This window comes from Balaenoptera ricei, chromosome 11, assembly GCF_028023285.1.
Source record: "Balaenoptera ricei isolate mBalRic1 chromosome 11, mBalRic1.hap2, whole genome shotgun sequence".
NCBI classification, from domain to species: Eukaryota; Metazoa; Chordata; class Mammalia; order Artiodactyla; family Balaenopteridae; genus Balaenoptera; species Balaenoptera ricei.
The window spans coordinates 58,706,933-58,730,014 of NC_082649.1; the positions used below are offsets into that span (position 1 = coordinate 58,706,933).

General features: G+C 42.4%; 1 protein-coding gene across 9 annotated transcripts; it reads right to left on the minus strand.

The window, feature by feature from the left end:
- Nucleotides 1-1,031: 1,031 nt before the first annotated feature.
- On the minus strand, nucleotides 1,032-22,049 carry LOC132374865 (zinc finger protein 502). Of its 9 annotated transcripts, XM_059939236.1 has the most exons (5): nucleotides 21,968-22,049; nucleotides 16,048-16,161; nucleotides 13,644-15,200; nucleotides 2,444-2,448; nucleotides 1,032-2,174 (listed from the first exon to the last, which is right to left on the minus strand). In XM_059939236.1, exons 2-5 carry the CDS (start codon nucleotides 16,100-16,102, stop codon nucleotides 1,374-1,376), a joined length of 2,418 nt encoding a protein of 805 aa, XP_059795219.1. In that variant the 5' UTR covers nucleotides 16,103-16,161; nucleotides 21,968-22,049; the 3' UTR covers nucleotides 1,032-1,373. The 9 variants fall into 9 exon arrangements, with proteins under 9 accessions (XP_059795219.1, XP_059795215.1, XP_059795216.1 ...); XM_059939228.1 differs by lacking the exons at nucleotides 1,032-2,174; nucleotides 2,444-2,448 and adding an exon at nucleotides 16,651-16,737 and having other exon boundaries at nucleotides 11,878-15,200; nucleotides 21,968-22,043; XM_059939229.1 differs by lacking the exons at nucleotides 1,032-2,174; nucleotides 2,444-2,448; nucleotides 21,968-22,049 and adding an exon at nucleotides 15,879-15,944 and having other exon boundaries at nucleotides 11,878-15,200; nucleotides 16,048-16,111.
- Between the last annotated feature and the right edge of the window lie 1,033 nt (nucleotides 22,050-23,082).

Genomic DNA, 23,082 nt, shown 5'->3' on the forward strand with positions numbered 1-23,082 from the left:
AGCCACCGCAATGAGAAGTCCGCACACTGCAATGAAGAGCAGCCCCCGCTCTCCACAACTAGAGAAAGCTCGTGTGCAGCAACAAAGACCCAATGCAGCCAAAAAAAAAAAAGAATCCACCTGCCAATGCAGGGGACACGGATTCAAGCCCTGTTCTGGGAAGATCCCACATGCTGTGGAGCAACTAAGCCCGTGCGCCACAACTACTGAGCCTGCGCTCTAGAGCCCGTGAGCCACAACTACTGAGCCCATGTGCCACAACTACGGAAGCCCACGAGCCTAGAGCCCGTGCTCTGCAACAAAAGAAGCCACCATAATGAGAAGCCCACGCACTGTCACAAAGACCCAACACAGCCAAAAATAAATAAATTTTTTAAAAAAGTATCCTTTTGATTTCTTTGCTTCTTTTGAGCTCTAAGAAGCCATTCTTTGTTGTAAGTGAGGCATCCCCACCCACTTATCCCCAAGACGCTATTCTCATGTTGGCCCCACCTACTGCCGCCTAAGAACCCAACATCTCCTACCCTCCTCTTCCCTTAAGAGGCTCCCCTTTAGTGTTGTGCTCCTAGATTTCAAAACAAGTAAAGCCACGTCCTCATCAACAGGCTTATATTCTCTATCTTATGCCCCCTCTCTATTCTCCTGTGTCTTCTCCTCATCCCACTCCACCTCAAAACACACACAAAAGTCCTGAACACGAGTTTTTACTCAGTTAGTGTTAGTGAGGCTTCCCTTTTCATGGAAACGAGAAGTCCAGAGCTTGAAGTGAAACTAGATCCAACAATGGAAGGTATCAAAATCTACATAAAACTCTTCAGAGTACCCAAAACGTCCACTCAAATCCCAATCATTTCTTTTTTCTCTGATTAAATCTGAATTTTTTCAAGGAGAAACTGGTCTTAAATGTGTTCTCCTATTTAAATCTATATGTTATAGTTTAAATAGCCTTCTGTAGATTAAGAATGAAATCACAGCCCAATTACAAGAATATTCTTAAGAAAAAATACATTATGAGAAACAAAAAGTTGACCTTTGTTTTCAATAACCAGATTTATAAACTTTTGCAACATCTATCACTCAAAACCAATTACTGGCAGTTAGTTATTATATATCACTCATTTTATTCTCAAGACAACTCTAGTAAGTATCCTCAGTATTCTTTGGGGATGATGGGAAAAACTGAGGCTCAGAGCGGTAAGGTCAGACACCCATTAAGTGGCAGAGAAGCCATCAAATTTAAGACTATGTAGTTCTGAGTCTATTTTCTAATTTTTAGGACACATTGCCTTGTGCTCAACATACAAAACATTCATCCCAGGCGAAGATCTGAGTCCTAATCTCCTAAGAATTTAGAAAAAAAAAAAGAAGTGTTTTCATATTGATACAAGTCTTTCCACCCTAGTTATATCCCGAGTTTTATCCCCAGCATGAAGCCTCTGATGTCGAGCAAGCGCTGAGCTGTGCCTGAAGGATTTCCCACAGTTAGCACATTCATAAGCTTTCTCTCCAGTGTGAATTCTGTAATGTTCACTAAGGTGTGCTTGCTTGCGGAAGGTTTTTTCACACTCACTACACTTAAAAAGTTTCTCTCCAGTGTGAGTTCTCTCATGTTCAACAAGGGAAGAGTTCTGAGTGAAGGCTTTACCACATCTGGTACATGTGTAGGGCTTCTCTCCTGAGTGGATTCTCTGATGCTGGCTGAGGCACGCACTCTGATTAAAGGCTTTCCCACAGTCATTACACTTATAAGGTCTATCTCCAGAATGACTTCTCTGATGACGAGTAAGGCATATGCTCTGACTGAAGGCTTTGCCACACTCACTGCATTTATAGGGCTTCTCTCCAGTATGAATTCTCAGGTGTTTAACAAGGGATGGACTCTGACAAAAGGCTTTGCCACATTCATCGCATTTATAGGGTTTCTCCCCAGTATGAATTCTCAGATGCTGGACAAGGACTGCTTTTGTTTGAAAGGCTTTCTCACATTCATCACATTTATAAGGTTTCTCTCCCGTATGAATCCTCAGATGTTGAGTAAGATTTGACTGTTTACGGAAACAAGTTCCACATTCAGTACATACATAGGGTTTCTCTCCCGTGTGAATCTTCTGATGCTGGGTAAGAGATGATCTCTGAGTAAAAATCTTTCCACATTCACTACACTTAGAAGGTTTCTTCTGTCTTTTAAGTCTCTGATGTTTCACTTGCAGTGAAATCTGGCTGGAACTCATGCTTTCTGTAACACGATGAAGGGGCACCTAATAGGTTCCAGTTTAAAAGAAACTGTCTCTCAGATTCAGAATACTTACAAGGTACTTTCTCAAAGATGATTATCCTTAGAGTAACATTGTTCTCCTGTGAAAGGTCTGTGTGCATATGGTGTCCTCCCAGTCATTCCTGCAGGATTTCCCCTTCTAGTCCTTATTCAGCATGCATCTTCAACTTCTCCTAATGTGAACCCCTGATGACCAGGCTCTCTGACCCTCCATGTCTCTTCAAGTCATTTAACACTGTGCCATCAGGCTTGGTTTTCTTGCCTGAAAAAAAAAAATCACAAAGGAAAATGTCCTCCGTGCAGAAGAGAGGAACCGCATTGTGAAGTCCTGATTTTTATCCTCTTCTCAATAATAGAGAAAGAAGATCACAATGACCTGGGGAAAACATTAGAATAGGTGACTGGGAGAAAGAGATTAAGTAGTGACAGGTTTTGGTAAATATATAAACTCCCCTATTGTGATTGATTCTGAAACGCTCAAATACTAAAAACTGACCCAGGTAATTTAGGATCATCCAGAGTGATAAATAGTAGGAGAATGTGAAAGGGATAAGTATATTAATCTTGGGTAAGTTAAGTGTTGGGGAAAATTACCACTCACCTACAGTTTCTAGTCCTCAAAAATGGGTGAAAAGTAACTATATTTCCTTAGGTTGCCTATAATCAGTACGTTGGCAGACCAGTGATAATTGAAGAGTTCCTCTTTCAAGATTTCAAAGGTGATCCAGGCTGTAACTTTTGCTAGGTCCATCTCACCTAGGCTTCCCTATTCACTCACCTTGATAGGTGTCTCTTTGGACCTCTCTTTCTCTCCAAAACATTCAGCCCCTAGGTACAACTGGGAAGGATCAAGGTTTGAAAACTAGAGTTCTGCTTAATGAAAGAAAATAAGATATCACTGTCTTGTTTACATAAAAATAAGACAGAGGTGGTCCTTAGGGAAGAAGCCCCCATAGGACAGTAACTTCACTATAGCATCATGATCCAGGATCTGGCCCTCACCCTTGAAGCCAAAAAATGTTTCAAAATCTGATGTGTACTAATCAAATTCACAAGGAGAATGATGTAGAAAACAGAAAGTCACTTCACTAGTTTACAATGAAAATTTTATATGCTTAATGTCCAGTTGGTTAACATATTCTCTCCAGTATAGAAAAACTGTATGGGAACCAAACTGTTGTCATCAGGACACTCCTTAGGAAGCACAGAACTGGAGAAAGAGTGGACTACTTAGACAATCTTAACGGCATCAAACTTTGAACCTGATGACCTCAATAAAGGTGCACAGAATCAGAGAATGGATATTCAGGAACCACACATCAGAGCAACCTCTTCTCTGGATGGTCTGGAGACACAAACACATTCTTATTCCCTGAGGCCTCCTTCTATTTTAGTTTTCTAATTATACAAGTTACACATGGATATATCCTCACCTTAAAATATTTAGATAATATGAAAGTATACAGGATAAGACAGTTAATTTTTATAACCATCACCACCCCACTCTACCCAAACGAAACCACCCCCTTCCCAGAGATAATTTGGAGTATATTCCTTCAGTCTTTTTTCTCCATATTTTTAACACACATATAGCATTTGATTCTTTTTACATAAATAAAATCGTTGTACAGATGCTGCTACGCAATTTGATTTTTTTTCACCAAGGATTGTGTCTTTGAGATCATTTCATGTTGGTACATACAGATCTACCGGGGCTGAGAGTCAACTGGTACACACTGGGGTATCTGCACAAATGGTTTACAGTTGGAATCTCCAAAATATACAAACAGCTCATGCAGTTCTATGTCAAAAGAAACAAACAACCCAATCAAAAAACGGGCAGAAGATCTAAATAGACATTTCTCCAAAGAAGGAATACAGATGGCCAAAAAGAACATGAAAAGATGCTCAACATCACTAATTATCAGAGAAATGCAAATCAAAACTACAATGAGATATAACGTCACACAGGTCAGAATGGTCATCATCAAAAAGTCTGCAAACAATAAATGCTGGAGAGGGTGTGGAGAAAAGGGAACCGTCCTCCACTGTTGGTGGGAATGTAAATTGGTAAAACCACTATGGAGAACAGTATGGAGGTTCCTTAAAAAACTAAAAATAGAACTACTATATGAGCCAGCAATCCCACTCCTGAGCATATATCTGGAGAAAACTATAATTTGAAAGGATACATGCACCCCAGTGTTCATTGTAGCACTATTTACAATAGCCAAGAAGCAACCTAAGTGTCCATCAACAGAGGAATGGATAAAGAAGATATGGTACATATATATAATGGAATATTACTCAGCCATAAAAGAGGACAAAATAATGCCATTTGCAGCAACATGAATGGACCTAGAGATGATCATACTAAGTGACGTCAGACAGAGAAAGACAAATATCTTATAATATCACTCATATGTGGATATAATTTTTTAAAATGATACAAATGAACTTATTTAAAAAACAGAAACAGACTTACAGATATCGAAAACAAACTTATGGTTACTGAAGGGGTAACATGGGGAGGAGGGATAAATCAGGATGTTGGGATTTACATACACACACTACTATATATATATAAGATAGTTAACCAACAAGGACCAACTGTATAACACAGGGAACTCTACTCAATATTCTGTGATTACCTGTATGAGAAAAGAATCTGAAAAAGAATGAATACATGTATATGTATAATTGAATCACTTTGCTGTACACCTGAAACTAACACAACATTGTAAATCAACTATAATCCAATAAAAAAATTTTTTAAATGGTTTACAGTCAAGAGACTGATTTGATTGGGCAGTCTTGTACCACACTGGTTGTTAATATATTGACTATTTTGTGTAAATCTATCTTCATCTCCTGTATAAACTTCCAGTATGGACATATATATACAAAAATAAACTCTAAGTGGTTTAAATAGCTAAACATAAAACCAAAACTCTAACTACACCTTTATTTCCTTTATTTTTATTGTCCAAAATAAAAAAGGTTTTCTTTTCTTAATCATACAAGGGGGGGAAAAAAAAAGCTCATTCTGTAAAGTAGTCAGTTAGTCCAAAAATGAAATTACTTGAAATCCTACCACCCAAAAGAAACAGTTGGTATTTTGATGAATTTTCTTCTAGGATCTCTCAGTGCACATATGGGCACATATGTGTACATGTATTATGTGTACATATTAGACTAGACTGAATTCTGCAGGACATAGTCTATTATATCTATTCAAAAAGTTCCCATTACCTAAAAATCCAGTTCACCCAGTACTATTCTTACTTAGTTTAACAGATACCCAGGCTCCACACTGCCTTCTGATGGCCAGTAACAATGGCAGTTGTGATTACTTAAGCTCTTGTTCCAAACGAGGCCAGAAGCCCATTGCATACCCTCTGAGGAAACACTTAATCACCTTTGCAATGGGTCTTCCAATAATTTACTATCAGTTTCTGACCGCTACACCATTAGAGCATCATACTTAGCAGTTCAGCAAGTGGTTTCAGGGTGTTCCACCAGATGACTGCAGTTTAAGTTCACGTGATAAGTACTTACTGAGACTTCCCTGGTGCGCAGTGGTTAAGAATCCGCCTGCCAATGCAGGGGACACGGAGTCGAGCCCTGGTCCAGGAAGATCCCACATGCCACAACTAAGCCCGTGTGCCACAACTTCTGAGCCTGCGCTCTAGAGCCCACGAGCCACAACTACTGAGCCCCCATGCCACAACTACTGAAGCCCACATGCCTAGAGCCGGTGCTCTGCAACAAGAGAAGTCACTGCAACTAGAGGCCCACGTGCAGCAACGAAGACCCAACGCAGACAAAAATAAATAAATAAATAAATTTATATTTAAAAAAATTACTGCACACTCTGATCTATCCTATAACCAATTACTCCGTAGCCTTCTTTCACAATAAGCCACTCTAAATCTGATTTGAGTAAGATGGTCCCATTTCTGGGTGGTTCTGTGTTTTCAGTCTGTAGGGTCTAGGTATAGTGGTCACTGCTGGGTCCCACCTTAGGTCTGCCTACTGAGCAGCCCCATCCTGGGCTCTCTAGTTAGATTTCACTTACCCAGAGACAAGCTGTTAGGAATACAAGTGACTATGATTTGTCTCCTGGGGACTCTTCTCATGAGGAAGAGCAGGAATTTGAGGTGCAGAGGGAGGAGAAAAAGCACCCATAAATTGTCAGCCTACTTCCTTCATACTCTGGATTCAAGGGAATCCAGGAATAGCCCATCCCTAACCAAATGACTATTTTAAGTCTGAATGAATCTCCTTGTTCTCGTAGGCATGTATCACCAATGACAAAAAGTCAGTGAGATGTGACAATGCGCAAAGAAAGAGGGCAGGTGCTCTTAAGGACCAAGCATCCTGGGGTAAAAATTCCTCCATCAGAGATAAGTCTGGAGCCCAAAGGCACCTCCCCCGCCCAAACCTAATGGAGAAGTCACTGACTTCAGAAATCAAAGACTATGGGGCTACAGTAGAAGGCAGTGAGACAAGCAGTGGACTCAGTCAAGAGGTCTGGGTTCTAGTCTCTGCTCTGCCCCTAACTTGCTTAATGACCTGAAGCAAGTCACTCAATTTCAGCTGTGACTTTTTTTTTAAATCTGTGAAATGAAAAACTAGATGATATCTAAAGCTTCCTCTAGTACCAACATTTTGCGATTCTTTGACTCTAAAAACAGATGGAAAAGAGCAAGAACCTCAAATCAAGCCCTTCCAGTCCCTCTTTGATTGAAGCTGGTTATTCATTTCTGTGAAAAGTACTAACTGAGCAGCGACTATGTGTCCAGCAGTGAGATGCCCTTGTTAAGAATAGGCTGAGTCAATAGCAGGGCAACACCCCAGCGCTTAGTCTCGCAAAATCAGAGGCCTATGAATTTCAGGCAAATAAGACTGCCTCCGTGTGAAGCAAAAACTCCAACAAAAGACAGGGGGTGTCGGTTGGAAGATGTTAAGAACCCCTCCTAAAAGGAAAGGTTTTAAGAACCCCTCTGAATACAAAAGGAAAGACCACCATATCAAAAGGCAGTGACCCGGTTTCCAGTCTAATCCATCCCAATCCACTAGCACCTCTTGACACTGAACAACTAATTATCTTCAAACTTCTAATTAGATTAAGTTACTCTTCTAAACAATTTTAATATTCAGGTCAAGTATGAACCACCACATTTCTTCCTTGAGGAAAAGTTTTCTTCACGTTTCCAAGGCACTTCCTCAACATTCTGGAAAAATTTCACACGTCTCTACTATAGCTCCTGCCACTCTGTGTTTAATACTCTGATTACATCCCGTTTTCCTCTACCAAACTTGAAAACAAATATAGCATGGGCTCGGGGCTAGTGGTCTCTGGGTTTGAATCCCTGTTCCACCATTTATTAACTAAGTGATATTGGGTAAGTTACTCTATCTTTCTGTACTCCATTTTTAACAAATGTTAAATGGAGCTGATAATAACTACTTCATAGGGTGATGATGCATAAATGAGTTAACACATGGAACGTATTTAGAAGAATACTGACTGATAAGCATTCAATAAATAGTACCTGCTGTTAAATTATTATTGATGTCTTCGTACACCACCTATCCTGTTGCTATTAGAGAGGAATATAAACTTAATGAAAGGAAAGAGATAACTTGCACATATACTTATTCAACCCGTACAACTCTGTGAAGTGGCAAAGCGAGGAACAGTAGTCGCTTCTGGAACACAGAAAACGGAACTTATGGGTTCGCTGGCTCAAGTACATGCAAATGCAACCCCGGCCTCCCGACTCCCAGACCAGGGCTCTGGAACAGCCTTCGCCCCTCCCTCTTCAGGGGAGCCGGCCCCGGTCCGCGGGCCTCCGCTCCAAAGGGCCCTGCTCGGCCGGAAGGAAGAGGCGCTGCGGCCGGCTGGGTTCTTTCTGGAACCAGCCGCAGCCGGGTACGGCCGACTCCGCTCACCACACGCTCCCCGCGGCGCCGGCGGTCACACCTCTCCACCCTCTGTCGTCTGCGCGCTCCTGGGCCGCCCGCGCAGCTCTTCCTGGGCGCTTTGGGCCGCCATGACGTCACCAGTCCGCGCCACGCCAGCAACCTCAGCTGTCTCCTCCCTAGGAGGGCAGGGGGCTTCCTCCCCGGCTCAGAAACAGTGGCAAATCCATCAGTATACCTCTTCCCAGAATAAGGAGGCTGAGCGCAAGTGAGACTGGGGGACGCCACAGGGAGCTCTTACTACAGGTTAATTCACCCAGCAATTCGACCACACTGATCTTCCTAAAAACTCTTTTCCAGGTCACGGTCCTTTGGAGGTCTTCTAAAGGTTTTCCCAAAGCTTATAGAACACTCTTATACACATTCTCACCTGCCAGATAATTGGCTTCCTCAGAGGAACCGCAAACACCCTTCCGGATCTTTGTTCAACAATCAGCCAAAAGACAAGAGCTCAGATTCTCAGTGTGTGAACTTGGGCCTTACTTTACCCCTCTGTGCGCATTCCTTAATGATACCAAATTTCATAGGGTTGTGAGGATTAAATGAGGCTAATTCGTGTAAATTACCAAGAACTTCTGGTACTTGAAAAATGCTCAATAAATGTTTGTCCTATGATGTTCCCCAAATCCCAGCTCCAGTCCCCCATTGACTGAATTGGCTTCCAGGACATTTCAAGCCTTCCAGGTAGCACCCCTGCCCCCTTTTTGGGAAATTTTAGATCCTGCTGATCCTCATTAAGGAATATTTGTGCATAAGGGCTCATCCTGACAAATGTACCCCAGGGATGAAGGCATGGGCAATACGGCACCTGACCTACTTCCAGGCATTCCCACTGATCTGCAAGCTCAGGAAAATAGGGCTGTCTGCTTACCATCATATCCCTAGTGTGAGTAGGCTCTCAGTAAACAATTAATAAATGAATGAGATGCAGCAGTTACCTGCTCAAATTTCCAGATGGACTGTTTTCCCAAAATAGAATCCATTTAGGATGCTGAAAACAGGAGTGGAGATGCCAGACTGAAACCATCACTAACCATTTTCAGCTAAAAGGGGACCCTTTGTAGAACTGTTAGCTGACATGCCAGGGAACAATGTTGGGCTTGCCTTTCTTTTTTCCCCAATGTCACAGTCTCAGCACTTCTTTTGAATCAGATGGCAGGTTCTTCCTCCATAGCCCTAACATCCCACATGCCACAGAGCCTAGGCCTACTCATTTCCCCCCTAACTTTTAGGCTTCAAGGAATCCTAAATCAGCAGGCTCCGCTGGGTGGAAACTAACCCTGGAGTGGGGCACCCTAGGCAGAGCAGGTTACTAGAAACAGGAATCTGGGGCTTAACTGCAACTTGGGTTGAGATTTTTCAATGAGAGGTGGAAAATGGATTGGAGGAATGGACACCAAAAATATTCCACAAAACTAAAATGATCCTAGCCCTGCTCTAGACAGCAGCTGCAAGAGAGTGAAACCAGAGCTACCTGGGGTCAAGACTAGACTTCTGCATTATGTGGAAAGAAAGATGGGGTCAAAATGTAAAATCAACTTATTTCTCACCCTCACTTACATGCAGTAAGGTCTTACTCTGCGGGCCAAAAAGCTTCTTGATCTAAAGTGAGCTTCTTCCTTTCTCAGGAGTAGAGCCTACTAGACACAAGTAAAGAGGTGTCATGGAGCAGAGTTACAACCAATAAAGAGAAATCTGAGGGGAAAGCAAGGACACTGGAGTTTCAGTTTTACCTGAGACTAGGTGTGTGACCTTGGGCAAGTCCAACCATCTTTCTGTTTTCCCTTCTGTCGTTTTGAGGATCTAATGTGGCCTCATCCCGTGTCCTTCTGAAGTCACAAATTACATTTTGGCACACTGAACATAAGCAACACATTCTAATTCTTTATCATTCCAGAGCCCAAGGAAAGCCATAAGCTTCCATGTTGCGGTTTCCAGCTCAACTGCTCTCCTGCCAGGCCAGCATCACTGCTCAGTTCCTGTCTCTCTTATTTCATGGATATTCCAGTTGACATAGCTGTGCTTCTACAGCTGCATGGATTTTCCTCTTCCTGTTGACCCTGACATCAGTATATCTGAAAGCACTTTGTTAAACTATGATGGGACATTTAAATGCCTAACTTGTAACAAAACCAAAAAATTCTTTGCTACATATTACTTTTTCTTATGAGATCCTCTCTGTAGGATCTCATAAGAAAAAGTATCAGAGTGGACCACACACTCTGCACCTTGGAGGAAGGTGCAGAATTCTTGCTTCTGGCAAACGCTTCATGACATATTTATGTATTCACCTTTCTGCTCAGGTATACTCATGTATACCTCCTTTCTGCTGGTAACTGTGGACCTAAGTCACGACCTGCAGGTGGGCATGGAGAAATGCCTGACTTGATTTTAGTTGAGCTCAGCAAATATTTATTGACTACCTACGAAATGCCAGAGACTGAGGATACAAAGATGAATAAATTTCACTGGCTCCTGCCCTGATGGAGCTGACAGTTCAGTGGATAGAGAAAGATTTGTAAACTAGCCATTACAACCTAACATGATACATGAAATGATGAAGTTACAAAACACAGAAATAATACAAAAATATGTGAGGTCAGAGACAGCTTTGAAGAGATGTTGCCTGAGCACATTCGTAAGTGACAAATGGGAGCCTCCCAGGCAAGCAGGAGCAAGGAAGGCAAATAGGCCATAGAAACAGTATGTGCAAAGCTGCCAAAGTAGAGTCCAGAGATGATGAGTCGTCACAGTAACTTGCACTATGGAACAGAACATGCAAGGAATGTCCTCCGAGAATGGCAAAGGAGGCCTGGGCTAGATGAGGAGCCTCAGATGCCCGTTGAGGCTAGCACTTTATTCAGAGAGAGAACAACAGAGCTGCCACAGTTGTGTCTTGCAAAGACCACCCAGAAGAAATGTGAAAGATGGCCTAGTGGGGCAAGAAACTGCAAGACTGGTTGGGAAAACATAAAAATAGCCTAGGAAATAAACCAGGGAGCTGGAATAAAGCAGCAGCAGTGGAGATGGCTTCCAGACTTAGGAGATAATGTCAACAGGATATAGTGGTTGATTGGATATGACGAGGGAAAGCTGAGGAAGAGGACAATTCCTAGACTTGGGGCCAAGCTGGAGTGGCTAGGTATATGGTGGGCCAGCAACTGAGAGAAAATCAGGAGCAAATATTTGCAAGGGTGAGAATATAGGATGAGAGTAAAGATATGTTCCTTTCCTTCCTGCTTCCCCAGGAAGTAAAAATGGTACCGGACTCTCTTAACCTGAGGATTAAAAGCTCCATTTAATCCATTTTCTCCATTCCATTTTAGAAAATCTTTCTAACAGCAACTTAGGCATCTTTCACCCCTAAGGTTTTCCCATTTCTTCCTCAAGAAAATTCTCCCTTTCCTCTCTAATCTCCACTCGAGACTCCAAAGATGGTAGCATATAAATATTACTCTAAATATCAGGAAGTTCCTAAAGTTTTTGGTGGGCAAAGTTTGACTAAAATATATTAATTCAACAAATAAATATTTATTGAACATTTACTACATGCTAGCAATGAGTTTAGTGGGTTTTTTTTTCATTTAGAAAAAAATACATTGACATTTGCTTTCAGTAGACTATATTTTTTTTCCATGAGCATATAATATAAAGTTTTCATAGGGTTATTTTTGCCCATAAGATATTAATTTACTCAATTATGAATTGTCCTATGGCAGGTTTGAGAACATAATCTTTATAGCTGGAGAGGGAAAAGTATGTTATTTCTGCCACATTCCCATTATTGGTAATTAATTGCTCAAACCAATGCTTGTAAGACACTTGCTCTGGAAAAAAAAAATCGATGCTGAGTTCCAAATAACCATTCCAGAATTAACTTACTTTAGTTTTTTAATAGTCATATTTTTAAAACTATATAAGCTTCAGAGCATAGAAACTATTTCAAATACTAGTCAAAGGCTATCCTCACTTAATCTTCCAGAGCTGAATCTCTGGGTAGCAGTTAAGAACATGAAAGAGAATGGGGAAATAAAGGGGAAACATACCCTTCCTTTCTCTCAAAAGAATAAAATACCATCACAGTCATGGCAAACCGTGTTATCTCAATTTTCAGGGATTTGAAAAAGAGGTAATTCTCTCTAGAATTCTTTCCAAATTCATCCCACGAGAGGTGTTTCCCTAGATACTCCTAATCCGCAGGGAATGATAAATATCCTGGAATAAGAGGCCCAATAAAAACAGAAATATCTGAGATCTAATGAATCCATGGTTAGAGCCACCAATGCCATGATTACACAAAACCTAGCCATCCCCACTACGGTGACCATTTCATCACTAATGCTTTCTCCTCTCTAAAGGCTAACAAACCAAGTTCCACTTTGTTAATCCTAGTGGGCCCCTCTCCCCTGGTCCCTGTGCACTAGTGCCCCAGCCAAACTTACAAGAGACAGGTGTACAGCCTAGTCTAGGACAGGGATATGTGGGTAGCTTGCTCAGTCACAGGCAGGCTTCCTGCTCTGAGGCTTCTTAGCACTAGCAGCCTAGCACAAACCATTTTCTTTCTGGGTAAGATAATATTCCTCTGGGAAAGAGGTTAGGTCTTCCTCTCTGTGACCCTCTGAGCAGATCTGACTTCCTTCCCACAAACTGACATCATTCAAGAGAAGTCTCTCTTGATCTCTTATTTCCTTCTTAGCCCCAAGTCACCCTCCAGCTTGAAAGGATCAGGAAGCTCTCCCTCACCCTGATAAAAGCCTTCTTCTCCAACTTTTCTGTAGCAATCAGCCCAGCTCTTGCCACATATCCCCTTATTTGCTGAATAGATGAATGACTAAGGATTCTGTTTTCACTTGTTTCTATCTCCCCTTCACGGGAACACTTCCACAGATGGGCAGCCTCCCCACGGTGGCATGGTCAGAGCGGCCTCAGGCATCTGCAGGCTACTCAGCACTACCTCAGAGCTGCTGCCACTTTCACACCGACAATCAATTTGGAAAAGCACCTCAGCCTATGACCAGTGAACACAGGTGACAAGTTGGGAAGGTGAAGCAGGGGTGTAATAAGGGAAACACAGTGCTAACTTAAATGGCACCTCCAGGTATGAGAATGCCATGGAGACAAAGGAATGGCAAAGAAAGAGCAAGGATTTCTCTGAAAAGTAGAAACTTCTTTCCTACCCTGTATTCTCAGATGCCCACCTGGAGTAGGCCCTGCATTCTCCAAGCTCCCACCTCCATTTCTCAAAATACCCTCCTGAGTGCAGTATCCAAGGCTCCTTTATCCTTCCCTCTAGGAACTCTTCCTGTCCCTCTTCCCCAGCCAGATTCCTAGTCACTGTCTCTAGAGAAACTGTCATAACCTGAATGCCAGGTTTATTCACCACTGTGAAGTTTCTGATGTCTGAAAAGGACTGAACTATGTCTGAAGAATTTTCCACATTCAATGCACTCATAAGGCTTCTCACCAGTGTGAATCCTGTAATGTTCACTAAGGTGTGCATACTTGCGGAAGGTTTTCTCACACTCACTACACTTATAGAGCTTCTCACCAGTGTGAGTTCTATGATGTTCAGTAAGAGACGTGTTGTGAGCAAAGGCTTTCCCACATTCCTGACATTTATAGGGCTTCTCTCCAGTATGAATTCTCATATGCTGAGTGAGGCAGGTATTCTGGTTAAAGCCCTTCCCACATTCATTGCATTTATAGGGTTTTTCTCCGGTGTGGCTTCTCTGATGCCGAATAAGGCAAATGCTCTGAATGAAGGCTTTACCACACTCACTGCATTTGTAGGGTTTTTCCCCTGTATGAATTCTCTGATGTTTAGTGAGTGGGGTGCTCTGAGCAAAAGCTTTGCCACATTCCTTACACTTATAGGGTTTTTCTCCAGTATGAATTCGCTGGTGTTTAATAAGGGATGGGCTCTGACAAAACGCTTTCCCACATTCCTTACATTTATAGGGTTTCTCTCCAGTATGAATTCTCTGATGCTGAGAGAGGTTTGCCTTTGTATGGAAAGTCTTCCCACATTCATCACATTTATAGGGTTTTTCTCCAGTGTGAATTCTCTGATGTTGTGTAAGATTTGAGTGTTTGCGAAAAGAAGAGCCACATTCATTGCATAAATAAGGTTTCTCGCCAGTGTGAATTCTCTGATGATGAATGAGGTGTGTGTTCTGACTGAACGCCTTCCCACATCTATTACATTTATAAGGTTTCTCTCCAGTGTGAATTCTCTGGTGTTCACTGAGATGTGAATGATTGCGGAAGGAATTCCCACAGTCATTACATTTATATGGTTTCTCTCCAGTGTGGATTCTCTGATGCTGAGTAAGAAATGATCGACATCGAAATGTTTTCCCACACTGCTCACATCCATATGGTTTCACCCCGGTGTGAATTCTTTGATGTCGAACAAGGAATGAGCTACGACTAAAAGTTTTCCCACATTCCTCACATGTGTAGGGTCTCGTATGAGTTCTTTGATGCTGGGTAAAGGATGAGCTCTGATTAAAAGTTTTTCCACATTCACTACATTTCCAAGATTTTTTCTGTGTAGAGAAGATCGGACAATTACTTTGGTCTGAAATCTCATTGGTGTATATGCTACTTGTCTCCCACTGATGTAGGCTCTCTTCTGTAGAAACCCTGAGATGTGTAACAAGGCTTGAGGTCAAAAGCACGCTTCTCTCAAAATTATATTCTTGTCTAATCATTTCTGGAGGTGCTTCCTTGTGGATGAAAGTTATTCCCCCAAAACCTTCTTGGACAAGGCATGGTCCAGGAACCTCTCTGGGAGGGTTTTCCTTCATGCTCTCACATACATATTTTTCTGCAAATGTAGAATCCTGGTATTCATCCTCTTGGGATCTCTTTGATGCTATCCCTGGCAAATCAATTTCAGAGCCATCCTGCTCTGGAGCAGGCTTGTTCACCCAACCTGAAAAAAACCACCACAGTGAGTAACTCTTGTGCAAGGCAGAGTGCAAGCCCCTGAACTTATAGGGACCTAACTTTGACAGGTCTCAGTAATGGCCTATGAGTAATGGCCAATAAGAGCAAGTGGGGGTAGGACTTCCCCGGTGGCGCAGTGGTTAAGAATCTGCCTGCCAATGCAGGGGACACGGGTTCAAGCCCTGGTCCGGGAAGATCCCACATGCCACATAGCAACTAAGCCCGTGTGCCACAACTACTGAGCCTGCAAGCCACAACTACTGAGCCCCTGTGCCACAACTACTGAAGCCCGCACGCTTAGAGCCCATGCACTGCAACGGAGAGTAGCCCCCGCTCGCTGCAACTAGAGAAAGCCTGCGTGCAACAAAGACCCAACGCAGCCACAAAAAAAAAAAAAGAGCAAGTGGGGCAAGTAATTCAGAGTTACAACTAACTGGTGGAAAAGATCTGCATCAGGGTAAGGTGATCACCATTAATGAAAAATGAGTAGCTGCAGACACCAAGGAAGTGACAGAATCAGAGACCAGGGAGATAAAGAGGAAAAAACAAACAATAACAGATTAAGATTAGGGCAAGACAAGAAACATGGATGGTTTGTATTCAAAGAGTGGAGAGTGAGAGAATGTAAAAGTGCAAAATAGTGGAAATGAGATCAAATGAGTACCAGGGAAAAGCTGGCCTCAAGAGATGCTCCCTCAATAGATGCTCACTCACATTCACCCCAGCATTCCTAAAAGAGAGGGTAATTTGCTCTCCTGAGCTTCATTCAGTTTCTCTTGTAAAATTTTCAAAGCCCTCCTGTTTCTTCCACTGGTGATCCCTTGCTTACTCACCTGGACAAATCTCTCTTTCAATCTCTCTCTCTTCAGCTCCTTGCATATTCAACATCCACAAATCTTCTCTTTGCTTTGATTGTAAAAGACTTCAAGGTTGAAAAACTGGGAGCCCTGCTCATAGAGGAAAAAAAGGTGGGGGAGGGGATATCACTGTCCCAGTAAACAGAAAAATGAGATAGAGCTGTTGCCTAAGGATATTATCTGGTAACTCACACAAAACCTGTCAGGACAGCAACGTGCCTGCATCACCAAGAGTCAGGGTTGGTTTCCAGCTTTCTAGGTTAACAAACTCCATTTGTCAGCTGTCCAAGAAGTGGCAGCCAGACAGACTGACATATTAGCAAACACTCAGGTACTTGAGCAATAAAGCAGAATGTTATTTATAAAGATAAAAATAACTATGGAGTGAATAGGCATATCCCTGTCAATTAGTGCACTCTTTCCACTATACAATAATCTATATGAAAAGTCAATTAATATAGTCAAACGTTGTGTTGGGAAATGGCCTCAGAGCAAGGCTAATGCATTAAGTCTGATCCACCCACCTCCCCTATATGTCAAGGAGCTGGACAGTAGTTAGGGATTTCTATTTGATACAACCTAGAGATATGCTGATTGTCCTTTCTTCAAGATGTCTTATCAATTCAAAATCTTTTCTTCAGGCATAGCGCAATATAAGAGTGTAGGCTGCAGTTGAAAAAACAAAAACACTTTGTGAAATAATTTTTGACTTACAAAGAGTTGCAAAAATAGTATAGAGAGTTTCTGGTTTTTGGAAAGTCAAAATCATAACTGTTCATCCAAAAATGTCTCTCCATATAACCCTGAAGTGAGAAGTAGAATTGGAAGCATTATCTCAAGAAAAACAGAAGGCAGAGAGATGGTTTACCAGAATCAAGAGCTCAGAAGGCATGGAATAATAGGATGTCTGGTGAAGTATATAATAAGGCTGGCCCTGTGGACTTCTCATCAAGGTCTGTGCCTCAGTGTTGAGTTTTAGAGGTTTAAGAGGATCCTATCTGGGATTTCCTGATCCTCTTCCATAGCAGGAACATCCTCTTCCATAGCAGGGACCCACTGCAGAATCCTACAGAGACTCATGAAGTAGTGTGGGGTTTGGCTATAATCAGAGCTAGACAGTGGAGAAAAAGTCAGACATGCCCCCGCCTACCCAGAGCTTACGTCACAGCTCAACAAAGACATTAACACCAGTAGTTACAAATAAGGGAATTATAAAAGGAGAAATACTGGGTCCTGTAGAATGCAGAGCAGAGGGGACCTAACCTAATCTGGGAAAGAAAGCCTCCCTGAAGAAGAGATAAATAAGAATTAGACAGGTGAAGAGGGAAAAGAAGATACCAGAGAGATGAAACAGAATATACAAAAGGAATCAAGCCCCATACTTTGGAAGAATGAAAGAGATCTAGTAAGGCCAAAGTATTAGGCACTAGAAATAAGACATGAAGCCCAAGGCAAGCAAATACAACCCTGCAAACCACTTTAAGGAATTTACCCTAAAGTGAGCAGAAAGCCATAAAAAGTACTGGAAAAGGTTTGAAAAATATGTGACATGATTAGATCTTCTCTTAAACACACACACACACACACACACACACACACAACTTATCCTTTTGCCCATAGAGCAAAGTGTGTACAAGGGGTGGAAGGTAGGAGGCAAGGTGAAGGCTGGAGGACCCCTTGGGAGGTTGTTTCAGCAGTCCAATAAGGGGACTGGGATGACTAAGAGACAGAAACAACAGGACAGGATGACTATTGGAGGGAGATGTGAGGGAGAAGGCGAAGTTGATGATAATTTGCTGGTTTGGGGCTTGAGAGATGACAGTGACCTTTAGTGAGAGGGGTAACACTGGTTTGAGGAAGAAAAAGATACATTCAGTTTGAAATATCAGGCATACATATATGGAACAGAGGACAGAGGTGTGGGCTGAAAACTTGTATTTAGAGTTTTTGTCATAAAGAAGGTAATTGAAATTCTGGGGGTAACAGATAAAATCATCAAAAGAGTGTAGCTAGGAAACCTCAACAGTGAGTTTACACATTTATAAGGAGGTTTAACTCTGGCTTTTGATTTTAGATTCCTAATCCCTAAGAGAAATAAGTAAACTAATTTAATATATGATAAAAATTGGCATTTCTAATCATAAAAAAATTGATTACTCACAATTTATGTTGGGACTGTTGCTTAAGTATCTGGAAAAAACACTTAGTGAGATTCCTACCTCACACCACATACCAAAATAAACCGAAACCCAGTAAAGGGTTAAAAAATGTATTTTTGATTTATACATCAAGAAGTAGATAGACCTGATAGATAAAAGACTTCCTATTAACGAGTAAAGAAAAAAGATGAACCGATAGAAAAATGCAAAGTACAACAAATACACCAAGAATTTTAAAAGGCCAATAGACATACCAAAACAAAGTTTCACCTCACTGGTAATCAAAGAAATGGGAACTGAAAGAATGAAGAATCAATTTTTATATCAAGTTGGAAACTCTCTCTTTAATGCTAAAACTCAAAACTGGCAAAGGTGCAGGGAAAGAGAGCTTCTCACACACCACTGGTGGGAATGTAAACTTTCCCATCTTTCTAGAGCTAACTGGCAATATACTGGGTTGGCCAAAAAGTTCGTTCGTAAGATGTTACAGAAAAACACAAATGAACTTTTTGGCCAACCCAATATATTAGGTCTTAAAGTTGTAGGCTGAGTGGCAGTTGGGACACCACGATCACCATTTTGTAGGTACAGAAAGTCAGAACAAAATTCTCAATCTGTACTATATACAACACCTGCAATGGATCTCAGAAGATCCTCAGTCATCAGTATGTCATAAAAATGCCTATATTATTTAACCTAGTAATTCTACTGTTAGAACTTTTTCATAGAGAAGGAACCTCCCAGAGTGGGAGAAAAAAACCCAAACTGAACTCTTTTGCTACCTGTAAAAAAAAAAAAAAAAATCCCCTAAAATGTTGTTGGAAAACACAATTTTTCTGTTGATGGACACTGAGGCTTAGCAATTTAGCAAAGTATGGTACTTCCACTTGGTGGAAATTATACAGACATCAGATAATTGAAAATGAAAATATGTGACAATGTGGAAAAATACTTATAGGCAAATGTGAAAAAAAACCACAGGATATTAAAATTTCAAATACAATCTAACGTCATATATGTATGTTAAAATATACATATGAATAAGATCAAGAAGGAAAAGTAATCACCACCATGTTGATATAAATTATGAATGATTTTCTCTTCTATTTTCCAAATTTCCTCAATCATCTATATTTTGCCTTATTTTTAAAAAACTTAAATCTCTCAGAGTATCTATCAATTTGTTAGCCATGATCATCTTGAGGAATAAGATTATGGTAAACTTTTGTTTTAAGGCCTTTCTTTTTGCAATGTTTGAAAGTTTTCCTGTAGAAATAAGTAAATAACTCTGTAGTCAGAGAAAACAAGTGAAAAAAATATAATCAGAGATAAGCACAGAGATTTATGTACAAAGATCACATTGTTACTATAACTGTAAAAAATACAGGCAAGTAAACATTGATGGCATATCAATATGACAGATTATGAAACTATTAAGAGTCATGTTTGCAAAGAATATCCATGAGAAAATACAATGTTAAAACTGGAGACTACAAAACACTAAAACAAAAAATATGCACATATATACCAGTACTAAAGTAAGCATTCAATAAACAGAAACTATTATTACTACACAGATATATACAAAACACACTCATAAGAAAGGACAGAGGAAAACCTACTAAAATGTCAACAACTGATCTCTAGGTCATTTAATGGGTTACTTTATTTTGTCCTTTATATCCTTCTACATATTTCATTTTTCCTGCAATAAACATGAATTACTTTTATAGTCAGTAAACCATTTAAAAATGAGAGATCTCACTCAGGGGTTTAAACACCCCCCCACCCCAAAGAAAACCTTTCTTTTCACTGCCACACCTAACGGATATGGTATTGGTTTCCCTTTCAAAATAAGATCAAAGTGGCAAAGTGGACTGGACTGGGACTCAGGAAACTTTGCTCTGCCATAGCCCACATGAGCAGGCTATTTATCTGAAAAAGGTGACAAATTAGATAATATCCACGAGTCCTTCCAGCTCCAACGTTCTGTGAAACCCCTGACTAAATTTTTTTTTTTTTTTTGGCTGCGCCACACAGCTTGTGAGATCTTAGTTTCCCGACCCCAGGGATTGAACCCAGGCCCTCAGCAGTGAAAACTCGGAGTCCTAACCACTGGACCACCAGAGAATTCCCTAAATGAGTTAATTAATTCACGTAAAGCATTTATAAAGATATCTGCCACATATCAGGCACTCAACAGGGTTAGGCATTATTATGTTTGAGAAGGACACGTTGGTGACAACCACTGCCCTCCAGTCGTGGATCATCTGCGCTGTTTGTCTACGCCAAAAGTTAGCAAACCTTGCCTTTGTAGTTTGAAAACAGAACCAGACAATAGGTAAACAAGTGATCTTGGTTGTATTTCAATAAATTGTTTTTTACAAAAACAGGTGGTAGACCAAAATTTAGCCCATGAGCCACAGTCTGCTGTCCGCCTGGCCTCTAAGTTGCCCAGAATAGGATGTAAAGGTGCTTCCACAAATACATAATGTGGAATAATCTGTTGGTGATTTTAAGATGCTGAAAGGATCTATCTGAATCCAGATTTGGGGGAAACGGGTATTATGGTGAACGGACATATATATCTCCATCCTCATCTTGCTAAACTAAGAGGGATCTGGCTTCCTCCTCATGCCTTGTAAGCTTTCTCCCTGCTGCCACTTCCCTACCCCTCTAGAAGGATTCTGGGGAAGCCAGGTGGGGTTTTCCAAGAATTTGAAACTACAATTCCTTCAATAAGACCACACTTAAATGTACTCTTCTCTGAAGCCCTTCTTGATTTGCCTGTTGGCCCCAAGTAACGTATTCTTCCAGGCTGCAGCAGCACACTGGATCTATCTCTTCTGCAGCCTTGGGTCATTCAGTAGCAATGTGTCCTCGGATAAGTTACCTATTCTCTCGTACCTCAATCTCCTCACTAAAAACTAGACAATACGTTGCTGTGAAGGCTAAATAAATTAGCACAACTGCTTAAAACAGTGGCTGGTACACGTTAAGTGCCAAATAAATGTGTTTTAAAACATTACCACAGAAATCTGCTCACATATATATCTTCCAGCACTACAGAGGAAGCGTCTTCCCATTTGGCGGGCTCCGAGGTCACTCACCCTGTAGCCCCGCCTCTAAGCCCTGTGTAATATTTGGCAAGTAATGGATAGTAAATTTTTGTTGTTAGACGTTAACATTTCCATACGTGCTATCACGTACATGCTATCAACTGAGCTTTAGAGAGAAAAGAAGGCAGTGACAATCCAACTTTATAGAGATCAGGAAACCGGCTCTATCATGGGTAATTATAACCCAGGTCTCGAGACTCCCTAGCTAGTGCGCTTTACACTATTTGCCTTCTCCTCTTAAGTCGGTCCCTTAAAAAAGTGTGAGCTGCAGGACTGGTTGGGGGAAGTAGCTGGTATCCAGACCGAGAACTCTGGCCCCAGGATTTCATTTCCGAACACGGGTCCTAGATCTTGATCATTTATCCATCACTCAATCATCATTCATTCATTTATTCACTTCACCATCTTCTTAGGCGTGTCCTCTGTGCCAGGCCCTGGTGAGTGCAGTGTTGAAGCTGCAAGCCGGGCCGGGCCGCCGGGAGTTCGGAGCCGCCGTGCAGGCAGCAATCCGGGGAGAACGAGGCCCGGGCGGGCTTGCTACATAAACCTGGGCCGCCGCCACAGCTGAGACGCACCCGGAGCCGCTGCCTTCCCCTCCCTTGGGCCCCGCCCGCTCACCGTGATGTCCGGCGGCTCCCAGCGGGGCGGTGACCACGGTCCCAGAGGTACACGGAAACCCAGGGCGCAGGCTCACCCGCCCGGACCGGAAGAACAGCAGCGCGACCGGTAGTGCGTCATCAGCGACCCCCGAAGCGCAGCCCTCGCTTGCCTCTCTAGGAATCGGGAGGAGCCTCTCGATAGGGGCCTCATAGAAGCCGATCGCGGGCTGGTTTCCCTCCAAGCCCAGTGGCGTGCCTGATGTCCCATGAAAGACTGCCTTCACCCGGAACACAGTGACCACCTCATGCCTGGGGAAAACTGTAGATGGGGGCGTTAGGGTTGGAAAGATTGATAAGTGGGAGTCAGAACGGGCCATCTCGGACTTCCCTGGTGGCGCAGTGGTTAAGAATCCGCCTGCCAATGCAGGAGACATGGGTTCGAGCCCTGGTTGGGGAAGATCCCACATGCCACTGCGCAACTAAACCCATGCACCACAACTACTGAGCCTGTGCTCTAGAGCCCGCGAGCCACAACTCCTGAGACCACGTGCCACAACTACTGAAGCCCACAGGCCTAGAGCCTGTGCTCTGCAACAAGAGAAGCCACCCAATGAGAAGCCCGCTCGCCGCAACTAGAGAAAAGCCCGTGCGTAGCAACAAAGACCCAAGGCAGCCAAAAATAAATAAATAAATTTATTAAAAAAAAAAAAAAAGAATGGGCCATCTCAGCAAGGGAGTAGTACATTCCATCTGCTAAAAATAGCTCCTGATTATGAACCTTGACCTCAACACTGGGCTCTGACCAGGGAGGCCAGCCTGGTGTTTCTTCCGGGTGTGAGTGGTCTGCTGGCAGACGAGATGGGAGCTCTGGCTGAAGGCCTTCCTGCACTGCGTGCGGCAATAGGTCTTCTTGCCCGTGTGGCTCTGCGGGTGCACCAGGAGGCGAGGGCTTCAGCTGAAGGCCTTGCGGCACTCAGGGCACACGTGGGGCTTCACCCCAGTGTGCACCCTCTGGTGCAGGATCAGGTGGGAGCTGCGCGTGAAGGCCTTCCCACCCTCCCCGCACCCACACGACTTCTCCCGTGTGCATTCTCTGGTGGACCATGAGAGTGGAGCTCTGGCTGAAGGCCTTGC